This window comes from Electrophorus electricus, chromosome 10, assembly GCF_041902795.1.
Source record: "Electrophorus electricus isolate QZ-2024a chromosome 10, ASM4190279v1, whole genome shotgun sequence".
Classification (NCBI taxonomy): Eukaryota; Metazoa; Chordata; class Actinopteri; order Gymnotiformes; family Gymnotidae; genus Electrophorus; species Electrophorus electricus.
In genome coordinates, this window is record NC_137506.1 from 25,117,489 (window position 1) to 25,140,279 (window position 22,791).

General features: G+C 42.3%; 1 protein-coding gene across 9 annotated transcripts in view; it reads right to left on the reverse strand.

The window, feature by feature from the left end:
* LOC113571424 (cysteine-rich motor neuron 1 protein) overlaps positions 1–18,347 on the reverse strand; it is a 38,235-nt gene extending 19,888 nt beyond the window's left edge. For all 9 annotated transcript variants that reach the window (XM_035532864.1, XM_027000347.2, XM_035532862.1 and 6 more), the window contains exons 1-4: positions 17,653–18,347; positions 11,579–11,740; positions 11,036–11,215; positions 1,789–2,028 (exon numbers count right to left, since the gene is read on the reverse strand). In XM_035532864.1, the coding sequence (XP_035388757.1) occupies positions 1,789–2,028; positions 11,036–11,215; positions 11,579–11,740; positions 17,653–17,956 (886 nt within the window). In that variant the 5' untranslated portion in view covers positions 17,957–18,347. The remainder of the gene's footprint in view (positions 1–1,788; positions 2,029–11,035; positions 11,216–11,578; positions 11,741–17,652) is intronic.
* Between the last annotated feature and the right edge of the window lie 4,444 nt (positions 18,348–22,791).

Genomic DNA, 22,791 nt, shown 5'->3' on the forward strand with positions numbered 1-22,791 from the left:
TACACAGAAAGGGTGAAGACCCCTTCTCTGTGTAAAAACCTTATACATGTATTTTCATTTCCTTCCCTCTGTGTTACCTCTTCTCACACTCTCCCTGGCCCTGTCTGACATGGTCTCATTCTCAGCATTACTGACTCGATCACTTTTCATTTCCATCCCTCTTTACTGTCTCCCTCACTTTCCGCACTCTTGCAGTTTTAACCAGCTAGTTGTGTAGCAGGTCTGCCTATATTACATCATGAGATCACAAGACACTGTAGCTTACAGGCTTGCTTACAGATCATCCCCTACAGACACATGTGTGTGAGCTGAGGTGAGGGTGCGGGCTTTACCCCTGTGTGTACCCCTAAATTTGAAGAAAAAAAAATGCAGCTCTCAATATAAATTACATGATAACATGAGCAAAATGCTAAGCAAAAATAAAATGTGTATAAAACATTTCCCCCTTTCGTTGCCCCCCCCTCCCATTCTCATGATTAGTAGATGACACTTAGATGACAGACAACTATTACTGATATGCAGCAGATTTGAGATCCTGCAGGTAAACCAGACCTAAAGCTAATTTTTATATGTAGCTTAGCTACTGGGTTAGCTAGGCTAACATGTTATCTTAAACTAATGTCAGCTTGAACTAGCTCGCTAGCTTGGCCTCACTGAATTCCTTGGGAAAAAGGCCTTGGCACAAAAAGACATCATAATTGGAATGTGCTGATTCCTAGCTTGGCTGCTTATTGTAATATTAGCTACATTGGAAAACCGCCCAGAACTAGAACTTGGGCCCTTAGCTAAGCTAGCTAGATAGGCTTGACTTTGATGCTGCAGTTATTAGAAATGCAGGAACTCAGATTCTCTGTTTGCACATTCACTTTTTATTTTAAATATTATACAGTGAGTAACTGTATAACTAGATAACCATAAAAAGATGCAAGTGAATTAATAAATATTAAAATTAATATAATTTAAATATTAAAAATAGGGACTGCAATTTTGTCTAACTGGATGAAAAACAGGGAAGAAACTGAAGAGACATGGTGGTAGGGGAACCATTATTATATATTATACATTATATATTATTATATATTTATATGAAGGAAAATAATGTTAATAAAATCATAAATTTTGTGAATCATACATTTTGTTTAAAATTTTGTTTAGAATTAACTAGGTAGAATATGGCATAGTCTATCTTAAAAAAGCACTCTATTGCTGTGCTACCAAAACACACAGTGTTTGACAGTGTAGAACCTCATCCTAGACCTTTTTTTTTTATTTTGGCACCTGCTTCTAAAGAACTCTTTGCAAATTCGTGCTCTACTATGAGCACGAATATTTTCTAATTAAACCACACAGCAATCTTTGCTCTCTGGTGAATAGTTGGTTAATGGTATAGAATGACAACTGCTTTTAAAGTCAAAGTAAACTTAGGTGGGCTAGCAAGCAACAGACTCTGCATTCATTCACTCTCACTCACTCACTCACTCACCCGTACAGATGTGTATTTCCTTATAACTCATCAGTTTGCTCAGTTTAACACAATTAAAAGCCCTAGGAACACTGCAGTTCCTAATTAACATGAACAAACTCAACACCCACAACTGTGAAGAATTGTGCATGCCAAAAAATGGCTACAGTCTGTAGTTACATATATGGAAAATACACTTATAAGACAAATGTACCTAATAAAGTGCCCATTGAGTGAGATGTGTGATGAGTGTTTCCTGCTCAGTGTGTATGTATGTATGTGGTGACATTGTGCAATCAATCATCTCCACCTTACTGTGCTCTTACCTCTCTGGCAGTCATAGGTGTGACAACAGTTGCCTGGCGCCCCGGTGCCCTCATTGATGACCACTGCCTTGTGCCCACTGGGACACTCTGGCTGGGTGGAGCACGGTGCACAGGTACACTGGTTTGGCAATGTGGGGCAGCAGCCTGCAGGGGGCGTGTAGCCACGGGTCAGTACTGAGTCTGGTGGGCAGTTGGGCATGGGCAGAGTTGGGCACGTCACCCCAGCACACTTCAGTTCCACTGGAGCAGAGGGACAGAGAGAGGGTGAGAATGAGATGCTATACCAGTTGCTGACACAAACACCTTCCACCTGAGTGACTGGAAGCAGTGAGGAACAAGAACAAAAGAGCAAGAGAGAGAGAACAAGATCAGGTTGCAGGCTGGCAGGACTGCCCCTGTCACCAGGTCTAACTCTACCTCTCACTGGCAGCTTTATGGCATGAGAACACAGATCCATACCCCAGAGATCCTCACAATTCCTGTTCCTCATCCATGGCAATGTATATAGATTTCAGGAAAACAGCACGTTGGCCCATCTTTTTGTTTGCCAAGCAATCTGTTAAGCATACTTTTTTCCGTTATATATTTTTCAATCATTCACTGAGTCACACTTACAACCTTTTTTTTTTAGATTGATACCCACCAGAATAAGTCATTCCATTTTTACCTCAGAATCTATTTTTATCCCATCATTTGGCACAGTCAAAAGTGGAGCATCACCCTCTGCTGAGCAACTGGGCCAGCACTGTAACACTGAAACCCCTGTGAAGCAGAATTGGGGTGCTCTGGGGTGTACGCTGGACACCGTTCAGGAAAAGAAAATTGGTGGATTATTTCTTCCCACACTGTTATTGTGCCAGAACAAAAGCCGCCCCACACAACTTGGATTACACTGCTCTTAGTCCTGGAAACCTGGATTTATTTTGGGTTGTTGTCTCAGCGGTGCTCTCTAATGTATGCGTTGGAACTGAGGGTATTATAGCACACAGACAGTGAGAGAGAGACAAACAGTCTTGCCCTTGAGTTTCTCAATGGCAGATGTTTTTTCAGGATGTTCTATTACACACAGGGATCCAGCTTGAGGTCATGCAGATAACACTTGGTTTGAAGGTCACTACAAACATTTCTGGGTCCTTTAGGAATTTTAGTCAATTTGCTACTGTCCAGTTCCCTGTCTAAGTCTCAGGGCTGACACAAGGTACATGCAGATTCTGTCAGGCATGGGAAGCCTGCTACCATAGTGTTTCACTCCAAAGGCATGCAGGGCTACCAGGTGCCTCAGCAAGGTCGAAGAGAGATGGCAATGTGATGGCAATGAAGCGGCTGGCGGGACTGAGTCAGAACATGGTTATAGTGTAAGTCCTTTCCAGGCACGGAGTTTTCCATGCACTCGGTCAACCCGCTGTGTCACTTGTGAGTCGCTTGCTTACACTTCCATGAGACATGAAGAACATGTGTGTCAGCACACAGTGTGCTGCATCTACATGGCCTTCCAATACAACCCTTGGCATTCTACTAAGTATTTCAGTGTATTTGCACTTCAGTATATCACTGCATAAGAGTGGGAGCTGTAACTACCAAAGTCACAGTCATGTTAAATGCACCTTAAAGGCAACCAATCAGTGCTAACTTGGCTAACAGTGATGAAAGGTAATGGCACCAGTTAGCATGACAGCAATGTTAATGCCCTTCATTCATTGTCTCTTTGTGTTAGAGACAGTAGCATTGCCTGTTTGAGCTGTCTCTTTAAATGAGAAGAGTAACTTGTAGGATGGGAGTTAAAGCAGGCAACTGATGACCAGTGAGAACATCAGTAATTATGGTTTTACTTGATGACGCTCATAGCTCAGAGGAACAGAAACACCACAAAGCTCATAAACAGCTTACTGCCTCATGAACCAAGGAACATGAATATGTTTACAAGCCGGGCCACTGGCATTCTGCACAGTCCTTGTGCCCGCCACTCATCAGGGGAAGAAGAGTGGCCCAGCGGAACTGTGGAAGGCGGCTCATGCTGGGGTCTCTTCCAGAGCCCCATGGCTTTGCTGATCTTCGTCCTGGGCTCTGACCTCACTGCTCCCCTTTAACTAAGCCTGCAATCCGACCCTCACTGGGGATGTGCCTCTGCTCTGATATTTATGGGCCTGTAAGAAGATCATGTCTGTTATTCCTCCCCCGCCAGATGGGAAATTCAAAAACGCAATTTAGCAAAGTCATGATGCTCGGAGTGAAGCCACTTGCTGTGCTGTCATCAGGCCCTGTGTGTTTGGATTCTAGATGTACTCTGGTGGTTGATTAGGCACACTTCAAGAGCCATCAACCCCCCTGGGACCTATCTCCAGGTGCACATGTTCTGGGTCAAGGCAACTCTGTGTCCCTGAATGTAAAAGGTTGCATGGCTGTGGCAAGGGGACACGGGTGTGATAGGGTGGGGCAGAACCTGCATGTGCATGTGTGTGTTGTGAGCTCGGGAAGGGGAATATTTGGGCAGGAAATCTGACGGCTGTGATCAGGGCTACAGCAGCTGCTGAATAAACAGTTGAGGAGTGTGAGGTATCTGTATAGCAGTGTTTGCCTTAGCTGACTGCGAAACAGCAGTAGCCAGGCACAAAGCTCACATTGATCAAACCTTTTCAATACATACTAACATTGAAAGCTGGGGGAGGGGTGCAGTGTCTCCCACTAGGGTCGGCTGCAAGCCCCCTGTTTAACGGATTTTGGTGCATTTCCTACTCTTCAGTTAAATAAACAGCCAGGCCTTATACTGGGCGCTTTCTTCAGCGTTCAGGTAATGTTCATTCAAGCTAGATACAAATATATCACCTTTATTAGAGAGAGAAAATGTTGGCAACAGGACAAAGCTTATTAGAGATGTCATACTATACTTTTTGTCTGCGTTTGTGTTACTATGTGATTTTATCTAGCATCAATCCACATTTGAGGAAATCCTTATGGTTGATGACTATTGTTGCATGTGACAGCGGTCCCTAGTGTTCCTTAATATGACTTTTAGCAGTGTACCCTGTTAAGAGGCATATCAGGAAGAACTGGGGTATGTGATGTATAATTTCAATAGCAGATGGATTTCACCACCATTGTCTGTCTGTGTTCAATGGGAGGGCTTGGGATAATTAGCTAGTCAGTGGCTAAGAAAGCTATCTTACAACCACAATGGTGGCTATTCTCCAGTGTTTAGCAAACAAAGACACAAAAGCTCCGTTTGACGTGCTTGATAAATTCAGTCTACCAGAATGGCACAAATTTTGCAACTGGTGGGTCTAGGCAACACACACACACACACACATACACACACACAGAGAAACCCACAAGGACCATGAGAGGTGGGACATGGAAACTGGTTCATTACCGCAAAAAGGCGCATTGTAAACAATGCATATATATCTGGCACCTCCAAAACTCATTCATGAAATAAAAGCAGCTTTGTAAACATGTTTTTCCTTTTAGCAGAGGGCACAAGGGTGGTAGTCTTCCTCCTCTCCCTCTTTCTCAGTGCATGAGGCAGAGGAGGCTGTGTTGACAAGCCTGGGTTTACTCATGGAAAAAAAGAAAGCACACAATACGAGCACTGTTCAGAGACTGACTCTGGACGCTAGTCAGCGACGAACAAAGCTGTCTCAGTGCAGCTGCTCCAGCCTGGGCCTTTCAGACCAAGGCCCCACATTTTATATAGTTTGTACTGGTGAAAAACAGAAACAAAGAGGTCAGGTCCTGGCGTGTGCATCTGGGCGGCCAGTGCACTGGTCGACAGGTGCTATTTGCTGGAGACTTTTGATAAGGCTGATAAGTGGTATGGCAATGTCTTCAAGATATAGAAAAATGTGGACTTTGCATCTTGGTGTGCACGCATCATGAAGTGGGCGGCTTTCAGATTTGAGCGGAGTTCTTGAAGAATAAAGATAGGGCCACGCCACCCCTTCAAGAAACAAATCTCTTCACCCACTGAGGTTTGTGTGTGTGCATGTGCTTCTGTGTGTGTACTGTGTGTGCTTGTATGTGTGTGAGTGGCAGTGCATGAGTGCATCTGCTTGAGCTTTGTCTGTTCTAATCCCAGAAATATTTGTGGATGAAAAGTATAACAGTATACTGGGCTACAAATGACTTTTGTGTATGTAGCAGTGGTTAAGTACATATACTTATCTTAGTCAGTTCTAATCCTAGACTGTTTCTAAGTGTATCTTGGCATGTGTGGGTGTGTGCGTGCACGCATGCCTGTTTGGGTTCACAGTTGAAAACACTCCCTTCCCTTCTTTTTCAGATACACAGTGTGGCAGAGGGGACCTGGGTCCTTATCATGCTGAATACATAGAGCAATGTGCCTTCCAGACAAAAGGAAACACCTCTCTGCTACTGTCAAAGACATACAGAACTGGACCCACACAGTGAAGACACAACACTGAAGGCTGCCCTCCACTTCACTGTTACTTAAGTATATGAAATTCCCAACATAGGCAAAAGTCAGTGAATGTTAAAAATGTTACTATTTAAATGGTCGACTAGATGTTGCTCTTCCTAACATTCTGATAGAAAATGGCCACCAAAACATCCTGGGGGACACTCAGGAGTAGACTGAAGAAGTTACGATTTACAGAGATTAATGTAAACTGGAGACTCCTGAATAATTTACAGCCAATTTGTTTCAGATAAAATTCTAATCTAATTGTAAATATTTGCCTCAAGTCAGAAACTCTGCATCTGTCATCTTAACAGCAATAGAAGCAGCTAATGCAAAGCAAGACTCAGCTTTAACATCAAGAGGAAACCATTTTCACTTTGTCTTTAATATGCTAAGAATGACACTTTCAATTTTCCAACCATACTTTAAAATTGGCATGTATGTTAAAGCTTTTTAAAAGTTTTGTCTGAAAAAAACACCACAGGTCTAAGGTGATAAGGTAATAGAATACACTTCCATGAAGCATCAAGGAGTTAAAATAGCAATCAATAGTTATGGAGGTGTATTGGGTAGCCTCTAGCCTCTAGATCAGCTCTAAAACATATTGAACATGATTTAGTATTGCATTAAACAGTACCGAACACAAATGGATATGTTTCTAATGATAGCTATTGTAGAATACATGACCACACTTGCTATCTAAATGCCATCTACTTTCTCTCTCTCTCTCTCTCTCTCTCTCTCTCTCTCTCTCTCTCTCTCTCTCTCTCTCTCTCTCTCTCTCATATTAAAATGAGAGGCAAATCCATCCTCTGCAGCATGAGAACAAGACATAAAGACAAAGAGACAATGAATGAAGGTGAATAGCCAGTAGCCAAGACACACACACTCACACACTATGGCAAGCACTTCAGCAGTCAATCTGTAAAGCCAAGGCTGAAGGCCTCGCTGTACTTTTGCCAGGCAGCAGCCGTCTGGAGAGCAACAGCCGCACTACAAAGAGAGGCCAATCATGCAGAACTAATGAAGACTGTGAAGAGAGAGAGAGAGAGAGAGAGAGAGAGAGAGAGAGAGAGAGAGAGCAAGAAAGAGAACAAGAGAAAGTTAGAATTACAGTCTGTGGTAGTGCTGCAGGCTGTGCCAATTTACAGCATGGCATCAGCATGGCATCGTGTGAGCATAGCGGCTGAGGCTTACCCTCTGTTGGTCTGGAAAAGCTCAGCGAGCTTCACTATGGCCAAGTTTTTAAATGAGCAACATGCTGGAAATAATATTCAGACAGGATATGGCAGGCATGCTGGAGTCAGCGTTCTACTGGAATTTTAAAAATGCTTAGGATGACGTATTTTAACCATGTGGTTTCTCTACTCTAATTTAATATATGCAATATGTGCATAATGTGCATCATCCATTTTATCTAAAAGCTGGCTGCATATATTGTAGGAGCTTGGTGTATTGTCACAGGACCAGAGGATGGGGGTTTTCATACTGCCAAGCTCTATTTTCAGTGCCATGGCTATGAATGCCAAAACACAGGGAAGCCAAGCAAAACCTTCCAAACCAATCTCCCTATTAGTAAACCCTTTAGTGAGATTTAGCTTGACAGTGTAGGAGGTCTGCCATGGAATAAGAGTCAAAAGTGGCTTTCTCCTTCCAATTATGTGTGACAGCACCCTAAAGTTACTTGGCTGAGAAAAAGTACATCATCTGGTGTGAAACCACTGGTTACAACCTTTGGGTAAAGACTTTGGGTTACCTCACACCACATATGCTGCAGTTTCCCCAGTAACTGGCCACTAGGTTCAATAGGTAAATGGCCCAAAACCAGAGGAGGAAATAATCCAATGAGCCTCATCTGGACATCCACGCCTCACTGTAGTCAACTAAAAGTTAATCCAAAAGTGTCATTTTCTCTAGTTTTCTTTTCTGGCTTCTTTTTTGCATCACAGCTCCTTTACATTTTCCAAAACATAACATATAAGCATGCCAAACTAAATCAGAATTACTTAAAATGCACCTGGTAATAATAATGAAGCAATAATAATGAAGCAAGGGTGGGTTGTCTGAAGAATTGGCTGTGGGAAATCAAATCGACAAAAGCGTGGACTTCATTTCAGGGGCTTGTTGTCTACCTGCACCTCGCATCTTCTAAAAGCTGTCTCTCCATTTATGCTACAGCTGATCACATTTATTAACCTCCCACCAACCTTCATCATTGTTAGAGCTCTTGGAAACTGGTTTTCATGGCATTAGCATACTGTTATGTCAAATATAGAGTAATTTTACTTTGATATATGGAAAACTGGTGTGGCTATGAGGCGCTTTACATTTGATAGGCAGTGACAGGGGGAGCCTTAGGTTTGGATTAATAGTTAAAGATTAATCAGTAAAACTCCAGGAAAAATCGCACATTAATAATTAATTTGATTACCATACAGCATCCAGGTTAAAGCAATTATTTACAATGTTCTCTTTTGATTGGGCCAACCAGTAGAGTCTATTGGGCAAATGTGTTTTTATTCTTAGGGGTGGTTGAGAGGACATTGGGTTGTGGTTCATTAATATGATTGACTGGGCATGTTACATCCACTAAAATGGCTTATACGATTGAGGGAGAGAGAGAGAAGAAAAATGAAATAGAACACAACTGCTGTTTTTTTTTAAGACTCAATACATTATTAGGAAGTGAATGTATATTACCTGAATTTCAGCCATGTCAGACAACCATTTGTTTGATGTAAAGGCAAATTTCATGGCACCTTTGGGCTGTGACATCCATACTTGCCATTTGTTATCTGTTCCAATTCTTAGCACAGCTTTAGAATCCGTTTCTTCTGCAGAACATATGTTTCCACCACTTGTTTACTCATTCAGAAACACTTAATATCCATGTGCTTGTAGAGACAAGTATAGACATTAGTCAGTCTGAGATCCCAGCCAAACCAAGACCATGTTGTGTGTGTGTATCTCCCCCGATAAGATACTGTGCAAAGCAAATATTAAAGGGGGAAAAACTCTCGCATACAACATACAAGGCACTGTATGAGAAGATGTTATTGAGTCAGTGTATGAGTGAAGTAAGCCACAATTTACTGTAAATAATTACTCCCAGCTGTTTTTAGTTCTCTTCTTGTGTCCAGTGAACACTGAATAACAGATCAATCAACACACCGAAGACATGTTCACACTTTAGCCCATATGATGAGGACATTTGGTTCCTGTGAATGCGTTAATTATGCAAACTAAGCATTCTGGTGCTGATAGCAAATAGACAGCTACATCTCTGGTTTGTCAAACTCACAAACAATATAATCCTTACCAGATGTGTGTAAACAAATTTACCCACACACACATGCGCACATACACACACCAACAGACTGCTTTCTGTTCAGTTTAATCTTAGCTGTTCAGAAAGGGGCGTATGTGCTTGAAAACAAAAAATCTCTGGAAAAATGTTGTTTACTGGGTTTAATGGTGGATTTCTCAGATGTTCATGGGAAAGTGCATTTTTAATTATTACAGTAGGGTGTAATGATTCACTCAGCTGCCTTAAAGAGTATGAAAACTGTTTCCCACAAGAAGTCGGAGCCTTATTACATGTGCTGTTCTTTACAAATATTAAAATACATAACCAGAGGGCGAATTCTCATTCACAGCCACCACTTCTGAATGCTTAATAAGCTAAACATGTCATTGTGGTAGGCTTCCACTTACATTATGTTCTACTATGTAACAGGTCAATATCAACAACATTGCATAAAATTATTGTTACAGTAAGGAAAAAAATATAAAGGCACAAAAATAATTGGGTGTTGACAGCAGAAAACATGGCCTAGCTGTCCAGATGAATGATGTAATGAAAGTTAGTAAATCCAATAAACTGTTCTGTGCTGAAATCTTTCTGCTTTTGCAAACCTGTGCCAACATAAATGCGTAACTTGATAGGAAACCTTTCCATGCCCCCAACACCTTTCACTGATGTGTAATATATCCTGAAGGTACAGTACATACAGTAAGAAGGTGCGCTAAGATCTAGGAATACTTCTCTCAAGGCTAAGGAAAATGGCCTGGGCTGCGTCTCTATCCAGAGCTTGAGGCTCCATCACGTTGAGATTTCCCCCACCCCCCCCTCAATTGAACGCTGTTTCCTGACCACATGCAATCCCGCCAACATACACACGTAATCATGCCAGTGCACACACTACCCTGTCTTGCCGCTATATGAATAGGCCTGGTACTGTGTGGACTTATCCTTGGCCTGTGTGCTCGTGTGCAACGTGCGGTTTTTCTGCTTCATTTGCCAGACCAGGGCTGGCACGATTGGACACCCAGAGACAAGGGATTTACTTTGGCCCCGATGTTCGTTGCTCTGCTCTACTCCAGGGTATGTGACTTTCAGTGACATGCAGACAGGTTGAACCAACATCCCAACATGGTTTCACTACTGTTTACCACACTTTTGTCCAGCTAGCCATGCTTCTGCATCAGCTGCCTTTAGGACATATTGGTTGGCACTTCCGTTTCCGCAAGCAATTTGCAAATAGTGTGGTGGTTAAAATCCTAATCTGGTTAGTGAAATGTATATAAAATGTTCTCTAGCATGACCTCTTATTTGGAAATGTTTTAAATCCCTAATGATCACAATTATATGAACAAGAGGATTCTAGATTAGAAGTTTTTATATTAACATGAACAATGACTGTGGGCCCTGGAGAGGTGATATCCATCTATAGCATGACCTCACACTCCATTAGCTTCAGTCTTTCATGAGAATAGAAAGTGTGGGTCTGTTCATCTCATCAGGGTGTTAGTAATAGATCATGGCTGAGTTACCTGCTACGAGCTGGCACTGGCTGAGATTGGCATAGGTGAAGTGTGACTGACAGCTGTGGGAGGCACACTGGCAGCCGCTGGCAGTGAGGTTACAGCCAGAGAAGGTGCATGCTGGGTGGAAGAGTGCCCCAGACTTCTCCCCATGCCTGGCTCTGTGCTCCCGTTCACGCCGCCGGACCTCTGAGAGAGGAGAGAGGCAGGCATAAAGAAAAACTTAGGCAACAAACTTAGGTGTCAACAGATGGATGAAAACATTTGTACTTGGAAGGGCCCAACTCTTGGACATCTACTGCTCTGAAGTACTTTATGAGCCAGCCCGCCCTTTACATTTACACACTGCCACAGGTAAGTTGGATAAGGTGTGCTAGGTTAGGTTTGGAAACACACTAGGCAGTAGAGCTCCAGGAGAAGGACTGCAGCATTCCTGCAGTAATGAATGGTGTAAAGCTCCTCGTACACCCTCTAACAAAACCTGTGATGGCCACAGTTCTGGGCAACATAATTTCTCCACTCCCATACTGCAGCAGTGCTGTACCAGCCCACCTGTTCTGGAGGCGCGGGTGCATGCCTCTCTGCTCGAGTAGCTGAAGGAGGCAGTGCAGGAGTTTTTGGCCTCACACACACACTCTCCAGCTATGCGCTCACACCCGCTCACCAGCGGGCATCGTTCATCTGCCACCTCAAAGTCCGTGCCACCTGGGAGCCCTGCGGAAAAAGACAACAGCATTGCCGTGGAGCTTGTGATCATGCCACTCGATGCGTTTGATGCAGCGTCTTGGCTGTCTGTGTGATGTGTTTGCTTTTGTGCTGCAGTATGGGGCCCACACAGTGCCAGGGCTTTGTGCCACTTGAACTATAGCGCACCAGACTCTGTCTTGGAGGAAGCATCCTGGGTGGGGGCAGGCACTGTTCTCAGAGATATGAGCAGAGGTGGGCTAGTAATGAACTACATTTACTCTGTTGCATAGACTTTAGTAACTTGAACAAATCATAGTTTTAAGAGTTTGAAGGTAGTTTATACTCTTGTTCAAGTACATTTGTGAGATCAAACATGTATTTTTACTCCATTACTTTCATCTATGTTTCTCCTGTTACATCTTATTATAATATTAGTTCAACTCCTAGTATTGCCATGACCTGGACTTTCAAGTGTGGGATGGTTACTGATATCCATAAAGATGACTATTGAGTAAATTAGCCAACTGGATAACAGGAAGTTGACTGACTTAATAAACAGCAATCAGTCAAGATTTCCCATGTAGGACGTAAGGGCAAGCTCTGCTATGACGCATAATATAATTTAAGAAAAGTACTTACATGCTTTTCTCACTAATTGCAGTGTATATATCATAAAAAGTTAAATGTTTGGTTACCTTGGGCAAGAGCTCGAGAAAATTCCAACAAATTATGCTAATCACAAAATGATCATCAAATCCAGTGTGATGCTTGTTACACTTAAACGCACAATATCTAAGTGATATTAAAAACCTTATGTAGATGTCAGCCTTAAACAATATTAAAATTATAACCCCATCCTTTACCGCAATGAAATTACAGTAACTAAATGAAAGACAAGTACCTCAAATAAGGAGATGGTACATTATTTGAAGTTGGCAATATTGTTTTATTACAATTATTCTGAAGAGAAATTATGTCTTGGACATATTTAGTTTGGTGTTTCTTTATGCTGCCTAAATCAGGCTGTGATTTTGCAGTTCTGCTTTGATTATGTGATAAAGACTTTCTCCCATGTAAAAACAAAACAAATAACAAAACTGCCTGTTCCTTGTGTATTATTGCTTGCTGAATCCAAATTTGTTTTCAAAATTTTTCTATCTCCCATAGTTTTTTTTGTTCCAATATACTCAATATACACTGCCTGGCCAAAAAAAAGCTCACCACCTGGATTTAACTAAGCAAATAGGTAAGAGCCTCCCATTGGATAATTACTGCATGGCTGATTATGTTTCAGCTGGCAACAAGTTATTTAACCCTAACTGATGCAGTGAGTAGCTTCTCATTTGTTAAACAACCATGTCGAAAGACACATCCTGCGGTCGTGGAAAAGATGTTAATCTGTTTCAGAAGGATCAGATTATTGGCATGCATCAAGCAGGGAAAACATCTAAGGAGATTGCTGAAACTACTAAAAGCAGGTTAAGAACTGTCCAGTGCATAATTAAAAAGTGGAAGGACAGTGGGGAAACATCATCTTCGAGAAAGGAATATGGTTGGAAAAAAATCTTGAATGATATTGATCGGCGATCACTTAAACGTGTGGTGAAATCATATCGTAGAAGAACAACAGTAGAACTCAGGGATGTGTTTAATAGTGAAAGTAAGATCATTTCCACACACACAATGCAAAGGGAACTCAAGGCATTGGGACTAAACAGCTGTGTAGCCTTAAGAAAACCACTTGTAAGTGAGGCTAACTGGCAAAAATGGTTTCAAGATGGGCGCATCAGGGTAAGAAGAGCGGCGGCTGAAGTGATGCATCCATCATGCCTAGTGCCTACTGTACAAGCCTGTGGGGGCAGTGCTATGATCTGGGGTTGCTGCAGTTGGTCAGGTCTAGGTTCAGCAACATTATGTGTCCAAAGAATGAGGTCAGCTGACTACCTGAATATACTGAATCACCAGGGTATTCCATCAATGGATTTTTTCTTCCCTGATGGCACGGGCATATTCCAAGATGACAATGCCAGGATTCATCAGGCCCAAATTGTGAAAGAGTGGTTCAGGAAGCATGAGACACATGGATTTTCACACATGGATTGGCCACCACCGAGTCCAGACCTGAACCCCATTGAGGACGTTTGGGATGTGCTGGAGAAGACTTTGCGCAGTGGTCCAAAATCTCCCATCATCAATACAAGATCTTGGGGAAAAAATTAATGCAACTCTGAACAGAAATACATTTTGTGACATTACACAAGCTTGTGGAAACGATGCCACAGCGAATGCGTGGCCATAATCAAAGCTAAAGGCGGTCCAAAGAAATATTAAAGTGTGTGACCTTTTTTTTTTTGGCCAGGCAGTGTATCATTACGCATAATACGGAAATGTGGGGCCAAGGAAAGTGTGAGGAAGCCTGTGAGAGGAGTGTTTCTGTCTTGAGCTGTTTCTGTGTACCTACTGGTGTCAGCTGCCTTGTTTCGCTTTCACTTCTTTCCGGCTTCTTTCTTAAGTAAGTAAGGGCCTTTCTCTGATGATCTTCCCTTCCCACTTTTTCCTTCAACCTTTATTCCACCTATCTTCTCTCTTTCATTTCTTCTCTCAGCCTCTATCCCATCTCTCTCTCTCTCTCTACAGCAGCTGGTTACTGCACCCCTCCACCTCCCTGAACTACCCCCCATCCCCCCAGGAAACCCACCCCCGGCCCGCCTGCACGTACCCCCCAGAGATGACTGGGACCATGCCTGCATGCAAATAAACAGAACCAGACTGTAATCCACAGCTCCTCTCCTCTCCTAGGGCTTGGCTCTTAAAACCCTCACCAAACAACAAAAAAGGGCTCAACTACATGGCAGCAATGTGCTGGCTACAGCACTGGTGAAACTTCTGAGGCCCACTGGGAGACAGATTTAAGAACAGCCCGCGTAAGGCGCACTGGCCTTTAAGCCTTAAGTTTCAGCACAACCTAAACATCTGAGAGATATAGCAGAACTAATGCCAAGGTATAGTGTGAGTGATTCTTTGCAGAAAGAACTGCACATTTTACTGTGCTTTTATTTCCCTGACAAGTGTGCATGTTCCAAAATCTTTACTTCACTTCAAGTGCTAGTCATCCAAGTGAGAGTCATCCAGGCTGTTTGTTACACTTTGTTATTATGTCTACAATAAAAAACAGTAGTCTTTAATGCTCATTTGGGTCTGTAAATTCTGTGTTTTATTAATTTAGTAGACTTATATCTAGTTCTTCCATTATGCTTAAGACATATGTTAGTTGATAACAACTGTTTTGTATGGAGTATCTAAGTACTAAGTTATTACTTGTGTGTCTGTGCAACACACTCATTAATTTGCAAACTAAGTTCATATAGGAGCAAAGGTCAAACCCTGTCTGGACACTCTCCAGAGTGCTAAACAGAGTGCTTCAAAACATCCGGAAAGCATGGGTGGTAGAGAAACCACAGCTGTTTTGGGGGACATGGCTTCACACTTGTGGTTGTAGGACTTTGGTGAACAGACAGACACATATCTATCGAGCGGCAGCCCACAGCTCTCTTCGAACAGACGCACTGGCGGGGAGGAGCACAAGTGAGCCTTTCACCTTCATAGCTGGCTAGTCAAGTCAGAACTTTCCCTCTTATTTCCTGTCACCTCAGAATGATCTGCACCCCAGCGTTTTCTTTCCGTCTGAATATTTCCTGTGAGGGTATTTTTATTTTTTCACACAGCCCCTGGACGAGTTCACACAGCCGGGTGGCGACAATGACAGGGTTGTTCGATAGTTGCCTAGGCCTAGTTGTCTGCCTAGTTGTCTGGCTGATAGCATTACTCAAGAGGACGTCTTTGAAACATTAGATAATGCTGGAATATAAAGGCCTGAACAGGCACTTCCTGCCTGAGAAAGAAGCAGACACTTCAGTGCTTCCTAGACCACTGAAATGCATGATGGGGAGATATGTGAAGTCCACTGGAGTCAAAACCTCCACTTGTTCACTGGTCTAGATGACTTATGGTCATTTTTAAAAGACCATATAATAAGAATGTACATTACTTAGAAATAATATATATGTTACATAATTTACATATATGGCACTTGTTGAACACCATGTAGATCTGAAGAGGACATAGGATCTTCAGTTCATTCATGTGTTCACGGTCAACCCACAGACTTCCATTCAAGTCTTGCAATGTAAATCCAGTGATAACACATGTCTAGAATGACACCGGATCACAACTGTAACTGAAAGAAAAAAAACTGTTATTTTAGCAATGGTTAAAATGCACTAACAACTGGTAAATTGTTCAAAGGACCAAAGGGTACTTCAGGACTGCAAATGAATACAATGAATGCAAAATATTGTTAAAATGCAAGACAACATCCACAGAATTTACTATGATTGCACCTTTTATTTGCAGATCTCCATTAGTCTTGTCCATTCATCAACAGAATATAAATGAATTCATTTACTTAAATAGCCCTGAGATGAGAGGGTAATTAATGGATCATATCATGTATAATGGATTAGCATGATGATGGTTCAGCTGCTTGCAATCTGGATGCTGATTATACACTTCATCAGGCTTTCCTCAGCAAGCTGTAAGATCCTAAAGTCCTAATGTTGTACCTGTACATTCTTTAGTTAAAGGTTATTTCCTGTAGCCCACCCATGATAATTCTGCCCAACATGCTCACACACACACACACACACAGTGACCAGCCACACAAAAAGTCTATAGAATCAGTAAATCCACAGCTCAAAACAAGTGGAAGTATTTTCACAGAAACCATTGAGTCAAAAACCTAATCACAGAGAGAGAGAGAGAGAAAGAATCTCTCTCTCTCTCTCTCTCTCTCTCTCTCTCTCTCTTTTGAGTCAATGGTTTCTGTGAAAATACTTCCACTTGTTTTGAGCTTCAAGTTGATAGGGTTTCCAATGGCACTGTACATTGTCTGGGTCAGTGCCTACTACACGTTTGCCTGCAGTGCCATTGGCAACCCTATCAACTTGAAGCCTATGTAAGCTAAACCATTAACTCTTTTACTAAATTAAATCAGCTAATTTGCCAAAGGGCACATCAGGTCAAATGAGGTCACCAGGAGGTCAGGATTAACCTCCAACCCTCCACTTCTAAATAGGATCCAATCAATGACACTGTCCCCGGATACAACCAAGAGCCAGAGATCCCCCAGGCCACAGAATGGTACTGAAGAAGGGGTAAAGTACTCCAAAACGTTCTGGGAGGCTCACCTCTGCTTATTCTCACACCTTTGTGATGGAGTACTGAGCAATCCACATGTTTAGGTCAGGAGAAAGTCCAGACCAAGGTTGGTGTTTTAGAGTCTCAAACCAAACTACAGCATCCTAACAAAAAGCAGGCATTGTCACAATGCTAATGGTATCATACATTAAATGCAACGGTGTATGCTACAGTTAGCTTGGTGTGGTAAATGTATTGTGAAATTCCCTGCCACTGCCAGAAAACAAAGGATTGAGAGAGTATTTTAAAATGTAATAGTCAAAATAGACTGGGTAAGCAACACATGTACGTTTTATGGATTTGATGTAATTTAGGAGCTCACTAAAGATTAACCCAACTATAATGATTGGAGGCATTCTGCCAGACTGTTGCCCAAACCGTCCAGACATCTACACAACCTGTCAGTAAATGCCTACTTAAACCTAGAGACAATACATCGTAGACACGACGCTCTCAAAGGAATCATGAACTCACTTGGCACAGGCCGATGCTTAACGAGCCAAGATAAAGGCATCATTATGCCATGCTGAGTCAGCTACCAAATTCAAACCACTTTCATGCAGAACTAATTCATTTTAAAAAATGGTAGCAGCGTTTTTAATTGGTTCTATTTTAATGCTTTTAACATTAACACTCACAAACATCGCCAGAGATATTATAGTTATCTTGTCTTTTACACTTACCTTTGCATACTCCTATATCGGGAATGGATACCACACCTGTCCGGTTGACGGCAGCGCAGGTGAGTCCCAAACCACAATAGCCGAGCGTCCAATCTTGGCCACCGCAGAGCTCTAATTCGAGCCGCGTGCACTGATCGCAGCATCCGCATGGGTCTCTGGCCAGTACGCGTCCGTCCTCGCAGGTTTGTGGAGTAATATTCGGGCATGATCGGCGTGCACATGGCGTGCATTCGTGAGCCGCAAGGACTCGCAACAAAACGGAGAAATTAAAAAAAGCGAACAGATACTCGCTGTGCATACTCATGCGCGCGCGGGAACACCACTAAGATAAAGGGATACGATACTTAGCCAAGTCACTTAAAAGAAGTAGAGGACAGGACACCCTACTACTTTAACTTTCTAATGAAATTCCTAGTTTTCCACCGGAGTGTTTCCAAGTTTAACACGAACTTGAAAAAAAAGATCTCTATGAAAGAAGATAAAACAAGATGCTAGGTACACGTTTCGTTGTTCCAGAATCTGCAGCTGCATTAGAATCGTATTTGAAACGAATCAACATCTCCTTCTAAAGTTTGAATAATGTTTTTAAAATGTTCGCAAAAGTTGCTGCTCTTTAGCCCATCTAAATAAGTCCTAAATCGGGATGCTGGAGCTGACCGCGCGACTGTCCGCAGAACACGGGGATGCAATCTGAAACTCACGTTGACATTACAGGGGTATAGAAATCAGAGGCGCCCCCTCCTCTTGACTGACGTGCTCTCCATCCATTTACGAGTGGCGAAGAGAGGGCGTTTTTAGGCCAGCAAACGGACGAGCTAATTCATTTGATTGCGCAATCCAACTTCTTTAATTTGACAAATCAACAAATTTAACTCATCAGGCTATTAATTTACTTTAACTACAAATACAACCACCAAAGGGAACCATGAGACGCTTAATGAGGTTTATGGATCCTGAAAATGAGTTTCCATTTCTCATACAGAAAATGAAAACAAATGTAATTTGTGTTTGATCTGGTTGTAATGGGACTTGTCAGAGGAATCACTTTGTAGTCTTCCAGATTTATTCATTCTGAACTGACAGGCTGCATTTCCCAGAAGCGGTTCTGTTTTATAGAAGTTTCAGTTTCGAGTGGTAATGCTACTATGATACCATGATCAGTACCTCAGTTGTGATTAGGGGATAAGGAAATTCAATACCTTCAGAAGGGTCAAAGCCAACAACTTAATTTCTAACCTCTTTTTAAAAGAGTTTTTGCATTTTTTTCAAGCACAAATGTAATCATCCAAGTTTACAATTGTTTGTTACATATTATTTGGAAAAACTAGAGAATTATTTAACTCAGGTATGTATCCAATCATTTTTGGAAATGTCACTATGAAATACTAATATCTGATTAATGATTTCCTTTGAGTTATTTGTACAGCATCTCTCTCTCTCTCTCTCCCTCTCTCTCTCTCTGTATGTGTGTGTGTGTGTGTGTGTGTGTGTGTACAGTACATGTGTTAAAAGGTTTAATTGTATTTGTATGGTTAACAGATGGGTGAATTGTAACTACTGCAAATGATATTTGGAGATTGTTTGCAGGTTTCAGATGGGACAGGACAGGCTACTGTGTAAACCAGGTGTTAAAGGCTTTTGAGGTGTGTCAATAATTACCCGCTTATTCACTGAAGCTACAGACATCTGCCTGATTTGTAAAATTACTGACTTGTATTATATTTGAAGATATACGTTATGTAGCTATTCTATCTTCTTGTGAGTTGAACAAAAATCAATTTAAATGTTTTAAAAATGTATAAAAATTATTTTGTAGCTGCTAACATTGCAATTCAATCAGTTTGGCTCATTACTGCAGGGAAGTGACAGATACCAAAGCATACTTCACCATGCTGTCATGTACTGCTTTCTTGACTTTGAATTGGATGGAACCAAATGGGTTGGAGAGAACCAAATTCATTGCCATTTTGGTCCTGCTTGTGTAACTAAAAAGAAATGAAAACAACCATCCTGGGGCTAACCCTAGGCCCAAGTGATAGACTAAAGAGGTGTCTACCTCTGGACAAACTCAGTGAGCCTGAGGGAGTGAGGTTTTACCTGCCTCCACCTGAGGGAGTGAGGTTTTATCTGTCTCCAAGTGATAGGTCTGCGGCATTCGGTTTTGTTCTGTTTTTTGTTCCAATTTTCTCAGCTAGCTGTGGAGCACATGATTTCACTGATATTCTGAATTATAACATCATCTCTCTCAACAACATCTGTGGTCTATCACGATCCAAAATGAACACAATATTTCAAAGGCCTAAACAACACCATAGCTTCAGTCCCCACACCCTTTTCATCTGTCTATTACGGTGTCTATCTCTGTTTCCATTCACATGACCTCAAATACTCGCTGGGAGGCCTTGGCTTATAGCTAACAGCTTAACAAATTGGTTTCAATCAGTATAACACATGAATATTCCTGTAACTTTCTCAGTGACCTAATTGTGCATAGGGCCCAACTGTAACCCAGGCTGGACACTGATGCAAGGTTATGTGACTGGCTTAGTAGCAGTTTTGCCTACAATGTGCATGTGTCGTAAAGCCTCCACATGTGGTGCCCCTCAGATAATGCCCTCTGAGCTGCAAAGCCAGCATGCCCAGTACCATGGTGACAGACCCAGCTGAGCAGAGTCCCGATCATTACTTTGCTCTCTGAGGTCTTTCATGTGGAGCCAGCTGGACTGTTTCAAACTGCAGCCATCTTTCTACATGGTTATACAGCCTTGCTTTGGAAGGTCGGTTAGACAAATACGCCTTTCGTCTCCAGCTACCACTCCCATTCTGTTCAAATCAGATGTATTAGAGCAAGGGTTACAAATTATATTTAAATGGGTCAACAGAATTCTTTATGTGTCTCCTTTCTGTTTCTTCTATCTGATTATTTATCTGTTGTGGCATAGATTCAGGTTTGGCAGGTTATTCTCTGACAGCAGAGCTCACAGAATATATACTGAGGTTAAGGTTAAAGTAAGGGTAAGTGTGACAAAGTTCACTCCCATTACAGCCAGTTCTGACTGTCATGACCAAAGCCAAATGATTGTGACCTCTAGATGCTTGGGGAACAAACCCACTCATTTCATCTAGCTGTGCTGTTAATTGGGTCATTCAAGTCTTGAGGCGTGTGCCTAGTCACTCCGCCCTGACGTTGCCTGGGTTTATGAACATTCGTTTTGCTAAAGGCAATGTTTGGGAGAATGGAGGGCCCACAGTTTCCCAAGGCGTCTGGGTCTGGGAGGCGTCTGTGTGAGGGGAGGAGGGTTACAGGAGGGTGGTGCGACATGAAATGCACCGTGCAAGACTAATAGTAGGCCATTGTGGTGGTTTCTCCATGAGGAAGCAGGGTGCTGACCTAAAGAGCACTAGAGCTGTGTGAGAAGAGCTACAGAGTCCTGGCTGAACTGCAAGGTTCTGCAATAGACTGTTCTGCCCTTTCACCCGTGAACCCTCTGACCCTGAGGTGTTAACTGTCTAATAATCCGTAGACAGTTGTCTAGAGTGAGGGTCTTAGACAATGTGTATGTGTGTCTGCACGTGTGTCTGTGCATGCATGCATGTGTGTGTGTGTGTGCGCACGTGTGTGTGCATGTGTTTTGTGATGAGGAAACCTCTCTGGTTTAGCATGATAGCTGAAAGCTTAGCATAGACAGGTGTCATGGAGGCGTATTGGAATGGGTCTGCTGGTTGTCTGATAGTTTTGAGAGCCTGCCAGTGTCCTTGCTGGATTATGTCTTCGAAGTACAACTAGACATGATATGTGTTGACTGCCATGGTGATATGCATTCTCTCCAGCACCAGACTGTTCTCAAGTGCTGTAACTGCTCCTGAGGCATAACAAAAAGAGGGCCTTCACCTCTGACTCAAATGCGCTAAGCTTATCTCAACTGAAGAGCTCTCCAAATCCTGTCCCAAACTATGGAAAACATACACACAGCTTGAAAACTCCAGTTTCAAATGTTATTGCTGACTACTGGTTCTATTGTAAATAGCAAGATGTCTCATAAGCATGTTGGGTTGGATATGAACAGAACAGGATTCATTCATCAGAAGTCCACTAGGGAATTTTATTTAACCTGGGAGAAAACTGTGAATAAAAAGTTGTGGCTAGAATTCCTTTAGAATGGCAGGCAGAGAAGAATGAGACAGGCAGAGACAATTCCCATGATCCACTGAGCATAATGAGGTAACACCAAACATCTGTTTCCTAATCCACTCCATGATTTATCACCCTCTGAGATTTGATATACTTTCACTTTTAACATTCTTCACATACACACTTTCCTCAGCAGTATTGCCAAAGGTAGGAATAAAAAGTGTTCGTATAGTGTAGTGTGCTTCACACACTACGCTCATTTTTTATTTTGTCTTGGCCAAATATCATAACTCATTGTCACCATTTTCTCTTTTTGATCGATGTAGAGCCTTTTTTGCACATGCCTATCCAATAAACCTTTGTCACCTGTGATAGTTATGTGGTGAGGTTGAGTTGGCTAGGGTGCTGTTAAACCCCATGTGAACCCTGATTGATAAGGGCGGTTTTCAGGGTCACAGAGGTGAAAGGAGCAGAGCTCCTCCAGGGCATGCTGGAGCACCCAAGTATCCCTCCTGCCCTGACACCATCAAACCCCCTTGCATGAATGAAGCTGGACCTGGGAGGCTTGGAAAGAGCTGAGGGCCTCATCCAACTGGGCCTGTCCCATCCACAGCACTTGGCTTCTCACCTCCAGCTACAATAGGACAGCTTTACTAGCTGTAAATTGTAGTCGAGCATCGGGTACTTTCATAGCGGTCAGGACAAAGCTCACAATGCATAAATCACTGTTATCTACGGTAACAGCGGGTTGTTATTTCCTGTTAGAAGAGAAATGTTCAGTTGGTGGGAGGTCACAGGGGACCTGGATGAAAATAAACCTGAAAAAGTTAAAGGTCAAAGTCATTTTACAAACATGTTTCCTAGCAAACAATTCCTTGAACTTGGTTTCTTATATTAGCACACCAAATTTATAAACATGGGTACATAAAAGCTGACACTTGACTTTTGCTGGATATTATTATGTTGTTGCATCAAAGAACCAGGATGGAGGTCAAAATGGAAAATGA